This window comes from Dreissena polymorpha, chromosome 4, assembly GCF_020536995.1.
Source record: "Dreissena polymorpha isolate Duluth1 chromosome 4, UMN_Dpol_1.0, whole genome shotgun sequence".
NCBI lineage: Eukaryota > Metazoa > Mollusca > Bivalvia > Myida > Dreissenidae > Dreissena > Dreissena polymorpha.
In genome coordinates this window covers 123,300,427-123,318,872 of record NC_068358.1, presented here as the reverse complement: position 1 = coordinate 123,318,872, position 18,446 = coordinate 123,300,427, and the positions used below count along the sequence as shown (strand labels likewise).

At 36.0% G+C, this 18,446-nt stretch overlaps 1 protein-coding gene across 6 annotated transcripts in view; it reads left to right on the top strand.

Moving 5' to 3' along the window:
* The window catches only part of LOC127880216 (restin homolog), a 114,399-nt gene that overhangs the window by 36,675 nt on the left and 59,278 nt on the right, over positions 1 to 18,446 (top strand). For all 6 annotated transcript variants that reach the window (XR_008049468.1, XM_052427494.1, XM_052427491.1 and 3 more), the window contains 4 exons: positions 8,238 to 9,357; positions 9,646 to 9,840; positions 11,407 to 11,495; positions 16,788 to 16,875. Coding sequence is in view for 5 of the 6 variants with exons in the window: in XM_052427494.1 (XP_052283454.1) it covers positions 8,238 to 9,357; positions 9,646 to 9,840; positions 11,407 to 11,495; positions 16,788 to 16,875 (1,492 nt within the window). In the remaining variant the exon portion in view is untranslated. The remainder of the gene's footprint in view (positions 1 to 8,237; positions 9,358 to 9,645; positions 9,841 to 11,406; positions 11,496 to 16,787; positions 16,876 to 18,446) is intronic.

Below are 18,446 nucleotides of genomic sequence, written 5' to 3'. Positions count from 1 at the left end.
GCAATATACCCCCTCTTCTTCGAAGGGGCGCATACAAACAACAACAGTTGTTTGCAATAAGAAAAGCATATATATTCACTAGATTAAGTGTTCACAAAAAATACTATTTCGGAAAATAAAATTGCAAGAACGATAGTTTGACAGTGAAAAGTATTCATGTTTTATGCATCATAAATATACAATCACATTAAGACACTGAAAAACAACTTTTCATACAAAACAATATAATGGAGCAATGAGAATGCTTTTTTTCATTATATGACACATTAATAAATTAAAATATGAGTAATCTTCTTGTTTAACCTTTTTTCAGGGTTATTTGACAAAAGACTCTATAACACAGTTTGATCCTCAGGTTATGATATAACATATGAAATATCATGTCCTTTATAAATTAAAAGAAAATGCAAGGCTCTAAAAACCAATGCACCAACAGAAAGGTACGATGATTATATTCTACATTCTCCCATTATTTTGTTGAATAAAAGTTAATGCAGATCTTTACTAAGCAAACTAGAGCTTTGTCACAGACGTGACAAATACCCCCACGTGCCGAATTGACACAGACTATTTTGCATGCTGTCTTCACAAAACAAGAGAATCAAATTTATGGCTATTTTTAAGAATGATAATGCCATTATCATTTATGGCCATTTCGACCTTTGAACTCTTGAATTCTTTAGCATGACATGCAGTCCAAATGTATGGCCATTTTTTTTACTTTTGAACTCCAAGTGTGACCAAGACCTTGGAGTTATCAACATAATTCTTTCGCATGACACATCGTCCAATGACTGTGAAAAAATGTTATATGTATTTTTAAAATCTCACAATAAATGACATAGTTATGGCCCAGACAAGATCATTTATGGCCAATTTTGACCTTAGAACTCACAGTGTGACCTTGAAAATGCAGATATAGACGTAATTCTTTTGCGCGACACACCGTCCAATAATGGTGAACAAATATGCCAAATGATTTTAAAATCTCACAATGAACAACATAGTTATGGCCTGGACAAGCTCATTTATGGCCTTTTTTTACCTCTGAACTCAAAGTGTGACCTTGAACTTCGAGATATTGAAGTAATTCTTTCGCGCGACACACCGCCCCATGATGGTGAACAAATTTACTAAATGATTTTAAAATCTCACAATAAATGATAAAGTTATGGCCCGGACAAGCATTTGACCCTTGAACTCCAAGTGTGACCTTGATCTTGGAGATATCGACGTACCTTTTTCACGCAACACACCGTTCCATGATGGTGAACAAATGTACCAAGTTATTTTAAAATCTAACGATAAATGACATAGTTATGGTCCGGACAAACTTTTGGTTTAAAACACACTAAGTGACCCCCTGACCTAGTTTTTGACCCAGCATGACCCATATTCAAACTTGGTCTAAACATCATCAAGATACAAATTGTGACCAAGTTTGGTGAAGATCGGATGAAATTTTGAGACAGACCGACCGACAGTACGACAAAGTGACTCCTATATAGAAATATAAAGCTTATTTATTACCATCAATGCAAACACTCCACAGCTGTTTCCGTGGCGCTGTTTGTTGCAAGGTGGCGCTTTGAACTCTGAACTGATTTTTTCCAAGCCATCTTTCACAATTTGCGCTCGTTGACACATGAACTGGCTGCAACAAATATTTTGTTGGTAAAAATCAACAAAAATCATGTGCCTATATACTTAAGCGGTACTTTATCTATACCAAATTGTTTTGGTAATCAGTTTTCAAACATATATATATATGTGAATCTATTAACACATTATTTGAAACACATAAGTGTGAGAGATAGGACACAATAATAAATAAGAATGAACTAAGAAAGCAAGCTTAAATTTATATATAGCCTATCATTTTTTAAGTGTTGGTGGTCATTACAAGTTAATATTTAAGATAAAGATCCAAATATGGAATATATAACTGGAACTGGCCAAAAAAGCTCCCTAAATGTGACCTTTGATCTCTTGAACTGACGGACGAACGCACGCAGGCACGGACGGACGCACGCATGACGGACACAGGACCATGACATAAGCCCCACTGGCCTTTGGCCAGTGGAGCTAAAAATCAATTCAGGAAGGGAGGGAGCACCCCTCCCTAACCCAACCATAAAGGCCCCTGGGCATCTGAAATATGATCACAAGCACTTACCGGGTATAATCATATAATAATGATAAAATCCGGTCACCACTGTCGATAAATTGGAAATTGTTATGATTGTGAGATATAATGTAAACATTTGCATACAGATCAATCTTTTTTCTTCAAGCCCAACACAAAAGAACAATGCAAAATTAAAGTTTTAAAGGTTTTCAATGGGTACAAATAGGGTATTTATCTGGACATTGGAAATGTTGAAATACATGAAAATATCATCAAACAACTTAAATGTATTTCATTGTTAAAATAAGTTTTTCTTGATTTTTCTCCAAACTTTACACAAAAATGGGCAATTTCAAAAATATTAAACTAGAAATGGCGCGTCAGAGGCCGACGTGTATCCCCACGCCGCATGTTTGACCCAGGGGTGCCCCAGGGTTGGTAATGGGGCTATGCATAGTTGAAATTGAACGCATTGTCATAAGAGAAGTTTGGTATCAATTAGATGTGAATCGTTGTAGAAATGAAGAAATTATAGTAAAAGGCAATTTTGGGTGGGCGTGGCCTATGTGGGCGGGGTGCCCCAGGGTTGGTAATGGGGCCATGCATAGTTGAGATTAACCATAATGTCATAAGAGAGGTTCAGTATCAATTTGAAGTGAATCGGTGTAGAAATGAAGAAATTATAGTAAAAGGCAATTTTGGGTGGGCGTGGTCTATGTGGGCGTGGCCAATGTGGGCGGGGCACCCCAGGGTTGGTAATGGGGCCATGCATAGTTGAGATTATCCGTATTGCCATAAGAGAGGATCAGTATCAATTTGAAGACATTCGGTGTAGTATGGTGCACTCAAAATGTGCAGCTCCATGAGATACACATGCATGCCAAATATCCAGTTGCTATCTTGAATATTGCAAAAGTTATGACCAAGGTTAAAGTTTTGGGACACACACTCACACACACACATAATGACAGACAGGCCAAAAACAATATACCCCCTTTCTTTCGATCCGGGGGCATAAAAATGAGTAAAAATCTCTGAACCGGCCCCACCTCAACCCACATAACTTTTGACCCAAGGGTCAGATCAAAATTCCAAATAGTGCAGGGTCGCACAGATGCTCATAGCTACCATGTGTGTAAGTTTCAAGGTTCTAGTGCTTAAAGTGTAGGAGGAGAAAGTGGCCAGGACAGACGGACGACTGAGATAACCACAATATCCCCAATTTTTCTCTGAAAAGCGTGGGGATAATGAAGCCTAAATGAAAACTTTTCTCAAATTTTAGATGGTAAGTTATGGCAACAGTTTTGTTTGTATTGCATAGGGAAAGGGTTCAAGTTTTATAAATGAGTAGGGCCTTTCTGTCAGATGTGATCACTTTTTAACAACAAAAGATGTTAACCAAATGTTTTGATTGTTTTTTTATAAATGTACATGTCTTTTGCACTTAATAAAATCCCATTAAAACATGTTATCAATATTTTGTGTTTTGTCAACATGCAGTATGTTCTTAAGAAAAATTTAAATACAAAATCAGAAGTGTTCTAAAAAAAATTATGGAAAAAATTGAAATTTTCATGTTTTTAACACATATTTTTCAAAACTATACTCTTAAAAGTTTTTTTCCTGGCCTCAAAGCAGTGTATCTTAAAGTAAAAAACTCAGATTTATAAAAATATAGGATGGCCTTCAAATATATGTGAAGTTTCTTTTTTATGATACATGTTTATATTTTTTTATAATATTTGACCTCGTTTTCTATAATATGTGTCTTGTTCTGATAAAACTGGGCTAAATTCATGTGCGTAAAGTGTCGTCCCAGATTAGCCTGTGCAGTCCGCACCGGCTTATCAGGGACGACACTTTCCGCTTAAACTTGATTTTCAGTAAGAAGGGACTTCCTTCAAACTAAAAATACTGTAAAAGCGGAAAGTCTCGTCCCTGATTAGCCTGTGCAGTCTGCACAGGCTAATCAGGGACTAGACTTTCCGCACATGAATTAAGCCCAGTTTTCTCATAACAACACACATATAATTCACTGTTCTATATTTAGACCTTGCTCTCTATATATTAAACATTATATTCTCTATATATTGGACCTTGTTCTTTATAAATTAGACCTTGTTCTTTTTATACTTTATACATTAAACACGATGTCCTCTTACTTGACCTTCCTCTGTAATACAATATATCCTCTATATATTTTGGTAATGTGTCATTAAAAATGAATGAAATAATAATAAGTGCTGTACCTTTGTTTATCGAAGGTTTTAACATGGTTTTTAGTTTAGATGTGTAGGAATTGTACCACAAGGGTGACAGTCTGCGTGGTTTAATTATAAGTGTCTGAAAGACTTTGTCATCAATCATATTTGACATTTGACCATGTTCAACTTTTATTTTGGCTTTTTTTTTCAGTTGCTTTTGAATGCTTTATTAAATCGAAATTTAATCATTAATTCTGCCAAAATGTAAGTTTGTTTTCACTTTCTGGAGGTTTATAAGAAAAACATTTATTTTGTGTCCCAAGTGTACATGTACAACATTTGTTAACCAACTTCAGGCTAACATTGAAGATTATTGGAGAAACATTTTGATTTAAATTGACATTAATTTGAGAAGAGGAAATGCATTTTTGTAATAATGTTATGGTAAAGTCAAATATACTTCCCAAGTTCCCACACATTATCATTTATATGCTTATATTTTTCTTCTGAAGACAAAATATGGAGACATACCCATATAATAAGAGTAGTTCACCCCCAGAGTGAAGAAACCACCTTTTTCTCTTGGAGATTACACCCTTCTGTGTACTTCTTTCCAGAAAATTGGTACCTTTGTTTATTTTTTAAAAGCTATCACCTGTCCATCAAACATGATAAAAATTTCATACACTTGGGACAATGCAATATTTGTCTTGCAAAAAAAGTTCACAAGGATTTGGCATCAAATTTTCAGTACATCTAGTGATAAGCATTTATGGTTTGAAGAAAATGATGTAAAACATTGAAAATTCTTTCTTATGAAAAATTTAAAATAACTTTCTTGCATAATGTACACTTGGGACAGGGACGAATTCTGACCACATTTAGTATTCAGCTGTTCAAAATTTACATTAACAAATAATTGTATAAATACCTGTACAAATGTGTAGAAAAAACATGTGACATGTTAAAAGGACACTTTTTGCCTATAAATATTGAAGCACTTTATGATGCCACCTCTTAATATACGTGAAGAGAGTTGAAAATTGTGGCACAAAATTGACAAGAACATCATTGCTTTGAACACTTGCTACAAGAGATATCAACCTAAGTTAGAAGCATTGTTTTATTTTTCTTAAAGCATATGCATTTTTATATTCATTTAATGATGGCAATACCTAATATTTCTGAAAGTTTTATTGAAGTATAGAATTGAAAATTGCCTTTTACATAAAATGTCACGCAAAACCAGTACACTTGGGGCAATTTTAAGGATATTTTTCAATATATTTTGTTAATGAAGCAAGTTATTGAGAAGAATTTTCACATTTAAGTTAATCACATGGAAACACTTCTGTATTTTTTTCCCTGCAAATTGCGTTTAGTTCCTCACTTCTGGTTAAAAACAAACCTGCTACCCTCTGATTGACTGTAAATTTAAACAGCAAACTCCAATACATATTCCTGTTTGTATTCTTGTATGAAAATGTCCACAACATATGGGCGTAGTTTCATGGGGACTGAATATTCAAATACATGTAGGAAGTACAGTAAATGACATGACAAAATGCTGTTAGGACATATCATCATCCTTAATTCTAAACCAGCTATACATGACATTATTCTTAAGAGGGGCATTTCAGAATAAAGATAAAAAGATACAAACGATTCGCAATGGAAAAATTATTTCCTGCAAATATTTTTTATCAAAATTATTTCCGTCAAGACATGTTGTACAATAGCATGCCATGGTTAAAATGAGTGTGTAATATAATGCCTAATCTCTTTCTGCAAAGTTTGGGAAGTCTGCTTTAGGGACATTATAATGGAAGGACAGATGAAAGGTAACTCATTATAGTGCCACCAATGTAATTATTATGCATTTTTTTTCGCAGTTCAGAGCTGAAAATAACATCCCAGAACTTAATTATGCACTGCCAAGTTATTCAATAAATAGTAAATTGTAAACATTTCAATTATGAAAAATTAAACAACTTGTAATTCAGACACAACTCACATTTTACCTGTTGTTAGCTTTGAACAAGCTAATAGGCCTCGGTGAAAAATAATTTACATTGAAATTGAGAAAAGTCCTCGAGAACTCAGTGCCCCAGATAATTATTTGGGAAATAGGGTTTTCAACCATTGATTTTGAAAAATAGGGTGATTCCATTCTTCATATAGAGTGAAATGAGTAATAAAAATGCATACCTTTAAATAATTGCTGATTTACTTCCGTTGACGCTGCACACTTGTATTGATTCAATAGAACTGTAAACTATCATCATAAATTTTAATAAACTGATGTTTCGTAATATCTTTAATCCTTGAAACTGTCCATGATATAAACTTTAAAAAATGTCGACAATTTCTGACTAATGACATGCCTTTTTATACTTTTGACAGATTTGTTAAGTCACAGACTTTCCATCATGTTTTTTGGATGTCAACTCAACTGCTGTATGCACAGTTTCTAACAAAATCGATAACACGAATGATTCGGCACTTATTGGCTCTTGCTTTCTTGATTCAAAAAAGTTTGCGATCGGCTGATATTTTGGCGCAACAATCTCGGACGTCTTTCGACCTCTCTTAGCTATTTTTATTTCGCATCGTAATAGAAACTGAAACTACAGACGCTTTACAAATACATGCACAATGAGCGACGAATTAGGTCAGATTGAAAACGCATTGCGTTTGAATAACTATGACCGTTTGCTAAGCTTGCTGAGTGTAAGCGTCACTGCGTTACGATAATAATTCCAAAGAGAAAATACCTAAAATGAGCAAAGCATTTTTAATCGAAGTTTTGTATTGTTAATTTGACGAATTTGCGTAAAAGTCAAATTCGTTGCGTTTTCAATACTCATGATATTGTATTTCTTTGCATTTTTAAATATTTTAATAGGGTGAAAGACGCAGATACGCAGCTTATCTGGGGCACTGAGAACTGGTTAACAGACATGATATTTTGGATAATTGTAAAAGTTAGGACAGCAGATATACATGTATGGGGAGAACGAGAAACGTAAACAATGTTAACCAGAAATGCACAATCACAGGCAATCGGCACCTGTGTCGGAAGCAATTATTAAGAATCATTAAGAAAGTAAATCGATAGAAACAGAGAACCTACACTTGCGCACCCATTGAGCAAATTTTATCAGTCATCGTCGTGATTTTCGCAAAAGTTTTAACAGCCGTTAGACATTTATGATCGATTTTCTTATTAAGCGAATGGCAACAATTTTTTGATCGACTAGTTTGCAGCCAAAATATAAAGCACTTACCGCGTGTCAATGTTAAACTTTAAACAGGTCGTCACATAAACTTGCAGAAGATGTGAAAAAGGCACCATCATGGCGGCAGCCATTTTTTCCAAACAAACCAGGTTTGCACCAAATGGCAAATATAACAAGAGTTCTGATTGGCTAATGCCATAATCTAAAAATAAATGCTGGTCGAGCAGGATTTTTCTGCTCGAGCAGAAAAAATGCTGGTCGAGCAGTAAATTTGCTGCTCGAGCAGTATTTTGCTGGTCGAGCAGCATTTAAATGCTGCTCGACCAGCATTTTTTTCTGCTCGAGCAGAAGTTAAAGTTTCGACCCCTTTGGTATCCCATAAATCTTGCTTCCTGTAAACATTCCAAGCAATGGTACCAAGCTGAGAGCTAATTACATGAGACTATCACATTTGGAACATGACCGTTTGGCAGTTGTGTATACCACTTGTTAGTAAACATTGTGTGAATAATCGTTTCTGGAAATATTATGGAATACTTATATATATATATTTTACAGGAAGGTTTGATCCTTAAAAATAATTACTTCATTATATTTAAATAATTAGTCAGTAAATGCAACAAAAAAGTCATGCAATTCAAATGCAGAATCATTGTCTATTTTTAGGGCTTCAATACTACTGTTACTCTGGAAAGCACATCTGACAATGAAACATTTACTGCTGACACTGCTGAACCACTTTCGGAAATAGATGCAGACGACAATAAGTCCAGTGGACGTAACAGCAATCTTGATGGTACTTTTACCTTTAATGAAGAAAACATAAAGCCAAGTGTCGGCCCTGGAGGTGACACCAGTAACAGTCTGGATATGGTGACAATTGTTATACAAGACAAGGACACTTCCAATAAAGTTGAAAATACTGAGAACTCTTCAGAAACTAAGCCTAACAAGCAGAAAACGCCTAAGAAGAAAAGGTTTAATGTTGTTAAAGACTTTAAGAAACCCAACACCACGAATGTTGTCTCTGCGCTGGCTGAGTATTTAAAGACACCATTGCCTGTGAAAATAAAGGAGGATAAGAACAACACAGAGGAAATGAAAAATAAGAAGAATACATTAAAGACCAAGATTGACTTATCTAAAGTCACTAGTAAATATGCTGTTAAAAGCAATGTGGATGAAAAGAAGAGTGAGGTTGAAAAGAAGGAATCACCAGAGGCTGTTGAAAAGGAAGTGAAGAAGTTGATTAAGCGCACGCCTCCAAAAAGTAAATGGGATGCTATTATGAATAAAATTGAAAACCAAAAAGAAACGGACGAGAAGAAACCTAAGGCAGAAGTTAAAAGTAAACTGAAAGCTCTGCTTGAAGTGCCTCCACCTCCCCCACCGCAAAAGAAGGAGGAAATCCCAAAACCAAAACTAAGAATTTCATCAATGATTCCTGATTATAGCAAGGTCCAGAGCAAATTAAAGTACACAGCTCCACCTCCTGTGCCCAAAGCCAGGAAAGATGAATCTCCTAACAGAACCAATAACAAAAAGTCGGAGTCCCCGCGCAGCTCCAAGAATCTATCTCCCAGTGGATTAGTTCCGGACTCGCCGAAACGTAAACCACTGCTTGCAAAGACTGATTCATTGACTAATAAACCAGGCAGTGAGTCTACAAGCAACAAAGAAGAATTTAAGAAGCCACTGTCCAAGGAAGAAGGTGACATCACACGTAAGGAGCGCCGGCTGAGCAAGCGTTTGTCACTCCAAAATGAGCGTGTCCGTAACTTGTCAGGTACTTATGAATTCCTTCTCTATCAATGTAATATATTTTAAAACATAAATAATTAAAAATAATGTGTTACTATAGTATTGCAAGAGTCTTCCTCCTTTTGATCATGGTTTAGTGTCCAAGCTGTGTATCTTTGATAGGCTTCGACGGGAGCTAGAATTAAATAGTATTTTATAATACGAAAGTCATGATGACTATCACATGCTTGAAAATATTAATATGAATCTTCCAGTTGCTGCAAAAAGTATAATTTAATGCTAGTTAAAAAACAATTTGTCTATATATTTAAAGGTGACTCTGTCAAAAGGCCAGATGTGAAGGACAAGGCCGCCCATATTGACCTTGCAGACTCCCTTGATGGGCGGGGAAGTAGTAGAGCGGGCAGTCGTGCGGTTACACCGCAGTCCATGTTGAGTTCACGTCAGGGCAGCTGCACTGACATGAGCACCACAGAAGATGAGGCGTTCACTGCAGCCACTGTGAAACGTATGCCTTAGAACAGGGTGCTTTTCATGAAGCCCCTGTGTGAAGTATTTACTGATGATGTTCTTACAAGGGAAATTTAAAAATTGTAGTACACTGTAACTCCAATATAGTGCGACGCTGTGTCCAATATAACGCGGGGGGTGCTTGGATCCCTTTTTTTCTCCAACCTTCCATTTCTGATTCAAATCCATGATATGCAACTTCATGTATTTTCAGAAAATTCACAGAAGGCGTCGATCACAGCTTGATTGCTTTATCCGTCCGTTTAACTGATTTTAATCGATTAGAGGTTAAACGCCACCCCGACAGCTAATTGGTGTTAATCTGTTGTGTAATGTCAATAAAGGTGTGAAAACTTGCGAGTCGGTGTTTATTACATGTATTCCCTGTCAGAGCGGTTCAGTTCGCTAATTTCAATTAGGTAAGTGCAAGCGGGATAATGATAAAATTAAAGTTATTTAAAACGATAAAAACATTCTTACTTTTATATGATTGCAGTTTGACTCTATATTAAAGGAGCGGCTTTGAAATATACTGTCATTTTATTATCATTCTAGTATTTAGGCACTTAATTCAGTTTGTGTACGAGAAATTAATTAAATAATCCAGACGATTTATTTACATGCTAACACAGTGTAATTGTTAACAGAGATTCACTTTCATCTTTGCCCGGTATCAGAAAGTCCCCGAAAAGCACGTTTTTTGCATGACGGTGTATGACACAATTTGTACATGTATCGTATTGCATTCAATCTAAATTTAAATTCGCTTGTCCAATGAAAGCTCTGCCCCATAATGCACTCTTCTCTTTACACTTCTGAAAAATGGCGTATGCTTATAGTTGTGTTTACGAAATTCGTAAACATATTTATCGTCATAAATGTTCAAGATTTTTTTTTAAGTGATGTTGTAACTTTATTGGATTATCGGATTAATGTGCACATTAGAAAAGCGGTATGTATAATGTTATCGATACGATTCGGTTTATATGCATGTATTTTCGGATGACAACACAGCATTGTACACAGGACCTATATTATAGGCTATACTATACCTGTTTTTATAGCCCCCTGCAATAAATAAGCTCAAAACTTATAACGCGGATCCGTTTATAACGCTGTTGCGTGGCTTGGACCCCGTCATCCCCGTTATATTGGAGTTACTGTGTTATACTCTACTTTTGCACCTGCTTGAGCCATGGTACAGGGAATTAGTCATCTTTAATGACTGTTTAAGTTGAAATGACATAAGCTTCAGTATATTTTTACCTTGTTTAAGTGATTTGTTTGCGATATGGAATTTTAATTTGCACTTTAAAAAAAATAAAGGTACGGAATTGAGCACAGCCTTTGCATTGTAAATTATTAATTATGTGTTTGCTACATTTTATGGTGGGGCATGACCATTAATTATTTAAAAAAAAGTTTTTTCATTACAAGTATTATAGTTTTAAAGTTTATGTGGTGTTATGTGTTTATTTATGTAAGCAGAAGTGAAAAAAATGTTAAAAGTAACTGATATGTATGGTGAGGTTGACATCTCCATCAAGTTGTATTGCTGTTACAGAGTTGCCTGGTATCCAGAGAGCTCAGTCCTTACAGGACCGACGTGACAGTTCTAGCGCAGTCAGTGACACCTCTGAGGGGGGCAGTCACGTGAGTAGACTAAGTCATAGCATTGGTCACATCTTTTAAATGCCTTAATACAGTTACAGATCAGCTAGTTTAAATTTGAGGTTGAGTGCAAAAAAAATTAACATGAAGTCTGTTAAAGATGTTGTAAAAGAATGGTATTATTTTATGCAGTCTCTTGCAATACGCTTTTTGAGAAAGCTTTTGGCACTACCAATTGATCAGAGTTTTGCTGGATTTTACACACCTTAAGTTAAATGAACTAAAATATGTTGTTGCTTTTATTTAGCAGACATGGTCCATCAGCATTTAATTCAAGAAGAGTTAGTTTTTTGTTTTTTTAAGCCTACATATTTTATGACATAGTGTGTTTGTTCTGCTTAAACAGTATATAGTACAGAATTGCAGAATTTAATATGTTGATTGCTTTTGTTAGAAAAGTTTATCAAATGTGAAAAAAATAACCTATTATTCTTAGCATAGCTCTTGCCTGTGATTATATAAAAAAATGTTTGCACTTTTATTGCCCTTCTTCACTCCAAAGTTAAAGGGCCCAATTTTGTCAAATAATTTACCAGGTTTTTGTGCATCATTTTATAAGCCAATAAGCTTTAAGCTGGGTTCCCACTGCTGATCAGATCAACTTGATCAAGCCCGACCAAGCGGTCGGGTACTGGTCTGGTTCGGTCGGCATGAGTGGTCGGGTAGGTCGGCATTGGTCAGGCTTCCTACCTGATATTTTTTTACATGTAAAAAAATATCCAGTAGCGGTCGAGTAGGAAATGGATCGAGAAGTGCTCGGATAGTGGTAGTGTATTAGTTGAGTAGAAGATCGAGTTCATCGTGAAGCAATCGTGTGGCAATCGGATTGACATCTTTTACACGATCTGTACCTGATCCGCTCGATCTCTACCCGAGTTATTTTAGATCGCAACACGATCCACTCGACCTCTATTCGATTTGATGTACAGATTTACTACACTGCTACCCGACGGCTACTCGACCGTACACAATCACTTCCCGATTGCTATTTGACCATACACGAGCTCTGTACCCGATCGGCTAGACCTCTACCCGAGTTATTTTAGATCGCTTTGTACGGCTGTAGTACGACCATCACGATCTGGTCGTGTGAAGATCTGGTGGCGATCGTGCTGAGGTCCACTTGGTCGAGCTGAGATCATATAAGGCTCGCCTATAGGTCGAGATGATCGAGCGGAAAGATGGTTGAGTGGACGTCATGAATGAGTTGTGTGGGGGTCGTGTGTTATTGGCAAGAGGTCGAGAAGAAGTCGTGTATACCCTTTTTAGTCGAGCTTGGTCAGGTTTGGTTGAGTCATTTCTGTGATCGGGATGATCGAGTTGATCGGATCAGCAGTGTGATCCCACCTTTAGCGAAACACCAATGGTGTCCAATCTAAGACTGTACAGCTTAAAGCAGCACTGTAACTGTGCTGTAAACTTTTTAATACATATACAGTCAATCTTGTATTTAGAGACCACTAAAGGTAGTAACCAGAAGTGGTCTCTTAATAAAATAGTCTTTAAATAAAAAAGGCCATTTGTGATGAATGCAGACCTTTGATTTTAAATCCAGATGTAGGATTATCTCCTTTTGACACAGTGATTTCAGCTTTTGTAATCAAATGAATCTAAATATGAATAAAATGAATTAAACAATGTTTTACTTAAAATAAGTTTGATTTGTTCTCTCTAATTCTAAATACAATGTAAAAGGTTTGCACGCAGAATGGGTTTTTCCGACTCCAAACTCATTCGTGATTAAATTTACGTGCACTTTTACTCTTCGACACTTCCAAAACCCGAATTTTCTCAGTTAACGTTAACACTTTCCGTTTTGACAATTTAATTTCTGCATGTAAGCTTATATATATCTGACTCTATTATTGTACATAGGGAAATAAATAAAACACCTTGATTGAAAACTAAATAAACAAGCCTGATTGGAAAATTTGCTAACACAAACTAATAAGCATAATAACAATAACATTTGTATGCCCCCGGTAGGGTGGCATATAGCAGTTGAACTGTCCGTCAGTCAGTATGTCAGTATGTGTGTATGTCAGTATGTGTGTATGTCAGTATGTGTGTATGTCAGTCTGTCCGTCCGTCCACAAAAAAGAAACTTTAACGTTGGCCATAACTTTTGCATTATTGAAGATAGAAACTTGATATTTGGCATGCATGTGCATCTCACAGAGCTGCACATTTAGAGTGGTGAAAGGTTACGGTCATCCTTCAAGGTCAAATGTCTAATATATGGCGCCTGTCAGTCCGTCCAAAAACTTTAACATTGGCCATACAGTTTTCACTATTGAAGATAGCAACTTGATATGTGGCATGCATGTGTATCTTCTGGAGCTGAACATTTTGAGTGGTGAAAGGTGAAGGTCAAGGTCGTCCTTCAAGGTCAAATGTCAAATATATGGCGTCTGTGCGTTCGAAAACTTTAACATTGGCCATAACTTTTTCAATAATGAAGATAGCTACTTGATATTTGGCATGCATGTGCATCTCATGGAGTTGCACATTTTGAGTGGTGAAAGGTGAAGGTCAAGGTCATCCTTCAAGGTCAAATGTCTAATATATGGCGTCTGTCTGTCCGTCAAAAAACTTTAACATTGGCCATAACTTTTTCATTATTGAAGATAGCAACTTGATATTTGGCATGCATGTGTATCTCATCGAGCTGAACAATTTGAGTGGTGAAAGGTGAAGGTCAAGGTCATCCTTCAAGGTCAAATGTCAGATACAGTCCAACCCCTCTTAAGCAGCCAGTAAAGGGAAACAGCCAAATTGGCTGCTTAAGCGGGGTGGCCTCTTAAGAGGGGCTTGGGTCATAGGGAGTCTGGAGTTAATGAGTGCATGGCCAACTGTTCAATTTTGTATAAACAAAATGGTAAATATGTGTACATGTACTAAACAATGTATAGACTTAAAATAATTTTATTTCTTCCTTTCTGAAATCAGCTATAAGACAACATTTTCATTCAAAAAAATATTCTATTCATCTTTCTAATCATCATCAATATCATCATCATCAGAATCAAGTCAATGAAAAAGAATCATTCTCATGATTCATTGTTTACACAATGCGCGTTGTATGGCCCCAATGCACTTAAGATGGGAACAGTTGTGAATCAGTTATGCGTGAATAACTCCTGTGTCACTATAAATCGATAATTTAATCGGTTTATTGCAGTTTTATGGCTTTGAATACCTACCGCACGAATTGATCCCAACAGTGATATCCTTTACGATAAAATCGTGGCAAGTTACTTAAGAGACTGATAATAGCAACCGGGTGTAATCCTCCTGGTAATCGTGCTTTTCATGCATAATATTATAAAAACATTTTTTTGCCGCGTAAAGGGTTTTATCAAAATTAATATTGAAATCATTGTAAATATCAAACAAATATAAATGTTTTGTTTTATTCCCAAATGAGAATAATAATTTGTAATCCAAAACACACTCCAGATTGTTTAATTTTAACGAGACGTTTACAAATTCTAGCATCTTGTATTTCCTTTGTCCCGACAAAAGCGCGCAAAAATTATGCACCAATGTACAATGTCATACCATACCCATGGTTCGAAAGCATGCGTGTATTGATTTTTAGATAAAAACTTTGTAGCACAGAGAACATGTAGATCAGTTGATTTCGGTTAAAAGTTTTGTTGTTCTTTTTAACTTTTAATTAGCCGATAATTGTCATAAATGTGTGCTTGAAATAGTATGAGCTACAAATAATAAATTATAAATTAAGAATCTCCTTTCCAGTAATAATAGGTGATATTCGCACGTGCGGAAACAAAAAGATCAAACGGTCGCATATTGCTTTTAACCTGATAATCCGCCGCTAATTAATTGCAATTTGCAAACTGGCTGTCAAAATGTTTATCACACATCACGCTTCAGTACTACAGAGCCTAAACTGCAGACTGGAAGTACGTATCGATTTTTTCGCCGTTGCGTCTGTGTAATTTTGCCAATGTACATGACTGGCTTACTTGCGCGTGACCACTCATATGGGGGGAATTTAACATTTGGGATGCAAAATTGCTGGCGGCTGGCCGGAGAAACGGGGTTACCGCTTAAGAGGGGTGCATTATATAGTGTTTATCGACGGTCGCGGCACAGACCGGCCGCCTACACGGGGTGACCGGCGATGAGGGGTGACCGCAAGTAGGGGTTGGACTGTATATGGTGTCTGTCCGTCCGAAAAACTTTAACATTGGCCATAACTTTTTCAATATTGAAGATAGCAACTTGATATTTGGCATGCATGTGAATCTCGTGAAGCTGCACATTTTGAGTGGTGGAAGTTCAAGGTTAAGGTCATCCTTCAAGGTCAAAGGTAAAAAAAATATGTAAAAATTTCAAAGCGGCGTTTTCATGAAGCTGCACATTGTGAGTGGTGGAAGTTCAAGGTCAAGGTCATCGGTCAAGGTCATCCTTCAAGGTCAAAGGTAAAAAAATAAATAATTCAAAGCGGCGTTATCATGAAGCTGCACATTTTGAGTGGTGGAAGTTCAAGGTCAAGGTCATCCTTCAAGGTTAAGTTCATCCTCCAAGGTCAAAGGTCACCAGATTTTTTTTTTAATTTCAAAGCGGTGTTCTCATGAAGCTGCACATTTGGAGTGGTGGAAGTTCAAGGTCAAGGTCATCCTTCAAGGTCAAAGGTAAAAATAAAAATAAAAAAAATTCAAAGCGGCGCAATAGGGGGCATTGTGTTTCTGACGAACACATCTCTTGTTAGTCAACAGATTTACCACTTTTACCTCAAAGCGGTCGCTTAATTCAAGACTTGGGCATCAAAATGCACTTAAATCAGTGGTCGCGTAAGACAAAAGTCGTTTAATACAATATGAAAATATAGTGAAAACGCTCGGGCGGGATAGTGGTCGCATAAGTCAAAAATTCAAGTGGTCCCAAGCACACGATTAACTGTATTCAAGTAGCATTAAGTCTACAAACTCCTGGTTACCGATATATTTGTCTTGACTATGGCTGTCAAATTCCAACTAATGCAATCTGGTTCAACAGTTTCCATACACTCACCAGCAGCTTTGTGGACACAACTTACTATATTAATGGCAGTTGGCAATGCCACATTACATTGATGAGCAGGTAGTCTTGCACAAAATTATGTAAAAAGAATTCAAGAACAACATACTAGCTGTACTCTGTTAGCCCATGTTTACTCATCCATTTCGAAAGAAAATGAAATATTCGTTTTACGTTATGTAATACATGTAACCAAACTTGACCCTGGATATTTTTCCTGTTTAGGTGACATCCCAGGAACTTGAGTGTCGGCTACAGAAAGCAGGTGCCAATCAACAACGGCGTAAAAGTGCACTTCTGCCTCCCACAAATTGTATGTGTACTTTTTGTTGAAGTCATATTTATAAAAAAATCCTTCTCTATTTGTTACCGTGGAACTCTTGAATGTTCATAACCTTATATAATGGTACTAAGTTACATGGTTAGACCAGTTGCCAACATCTTGTGCTAAAAATGTTTCGTAAAAACTCAATTCCCAAATAAATAATAAAATATATATCTTAATTTATTACAAAAAACTAACAGCAACTAGTAACATTAGTACCATTTTATAGGATCTAGTACTATTAGCAATAACTATGGCAATTACATTAATATATTTATTTAAACAGATACCCAAGCATAAAACTAACAACAGTTTTCGTGTTTTAGCTACTAATGGTGAATATTACTCGATTTACCTCTAATCCCATATATTTCCTGGTAAAGGGAGTAAAGCCAATATTATACCTTGTTCTGGCTCTACAGAATTACATCCCTTTGTTCCTTAGACCTTGCATAGATCTGTTGCAATGCATTATTCCTCAGCATAACTGGCTGTGTTTTGGATTTGTAAAATTGTAAAACGCGTCATCGAAACTTGCCATGATAATTTACTGTAGGGTTGTTATTTTACAGCCTCATTCTTCTTTGTTTTCTGTCTTGGATAGCTATTACATTTTTTACTATGGAGATAAGACTTTCTTGACATAGCTTACTGACACCTGATCTATGGGTTCTCTGCCAGACCTATTGTATGAGCATGTTTCCTAACTCACTTTGTCTGTTATTGCCCAATATTTTGCTGTAAACAAAGTGTCATGCATGCTTTCTAAAGAATTCTTGTAAGCAAAAAAACAGCAACACAGCAAATTGTTGTTGAAATGCAGGATTATCAAGCTTTTTTTAGTTCGAGAACCACGATTGTTGGTAGATTATAGTGCATGGTTATTTGGAATAGAATGTCTATTTTATGCAGAAGTAAATGTAATATTAAAAGATGCTTTAAGTATGTGTCTATATGACCAAACTGAACAATAAACAGTTAAACAGGTGATTGTTGAATCCTTGTAAACTCAAGTAAATTGATTTATCAATCACAAATAAAGTTTGATGATGTTTTCATGAATGATTGTCAGAACAATTAATGCCTTTAGTACATGTTTTATTTAAGAATCATTGATTTTACCGGCCATTGCAAGATTTGGGAAAGTCTTTAAAAAAGAGGAAAAGTCCATGGAAAATTTTTAATGTGATTGAGGAGGTTCTGTATGAACCATGTGATATCCTATACATTAATGTGATATACTATACATTTATGTTAACCCTTTCCCACTCAGAGCAAAGTGAAAAGTGCTATTTGCAAAAAGCATAAAACCAGAACAGCCTGCGAGTAACTCACAGTCTTTTCAGGTTTTATGCTGTTTGCTTCTCATCAGTATCTATGGGTTGGATATGAAGCCTTTAAAATTTGAATCTAGTAAGAAAGGTCTTACATTAAATATAACTTTTCTAAGAGACTACAAACACATCAAAATACGTATCTATGATTAAAGGATAATAAAATACAATAGTTTTGCACTCAGTCCTCGGCATTATTTTGATGAGAGATGCATGTTGCGTCCA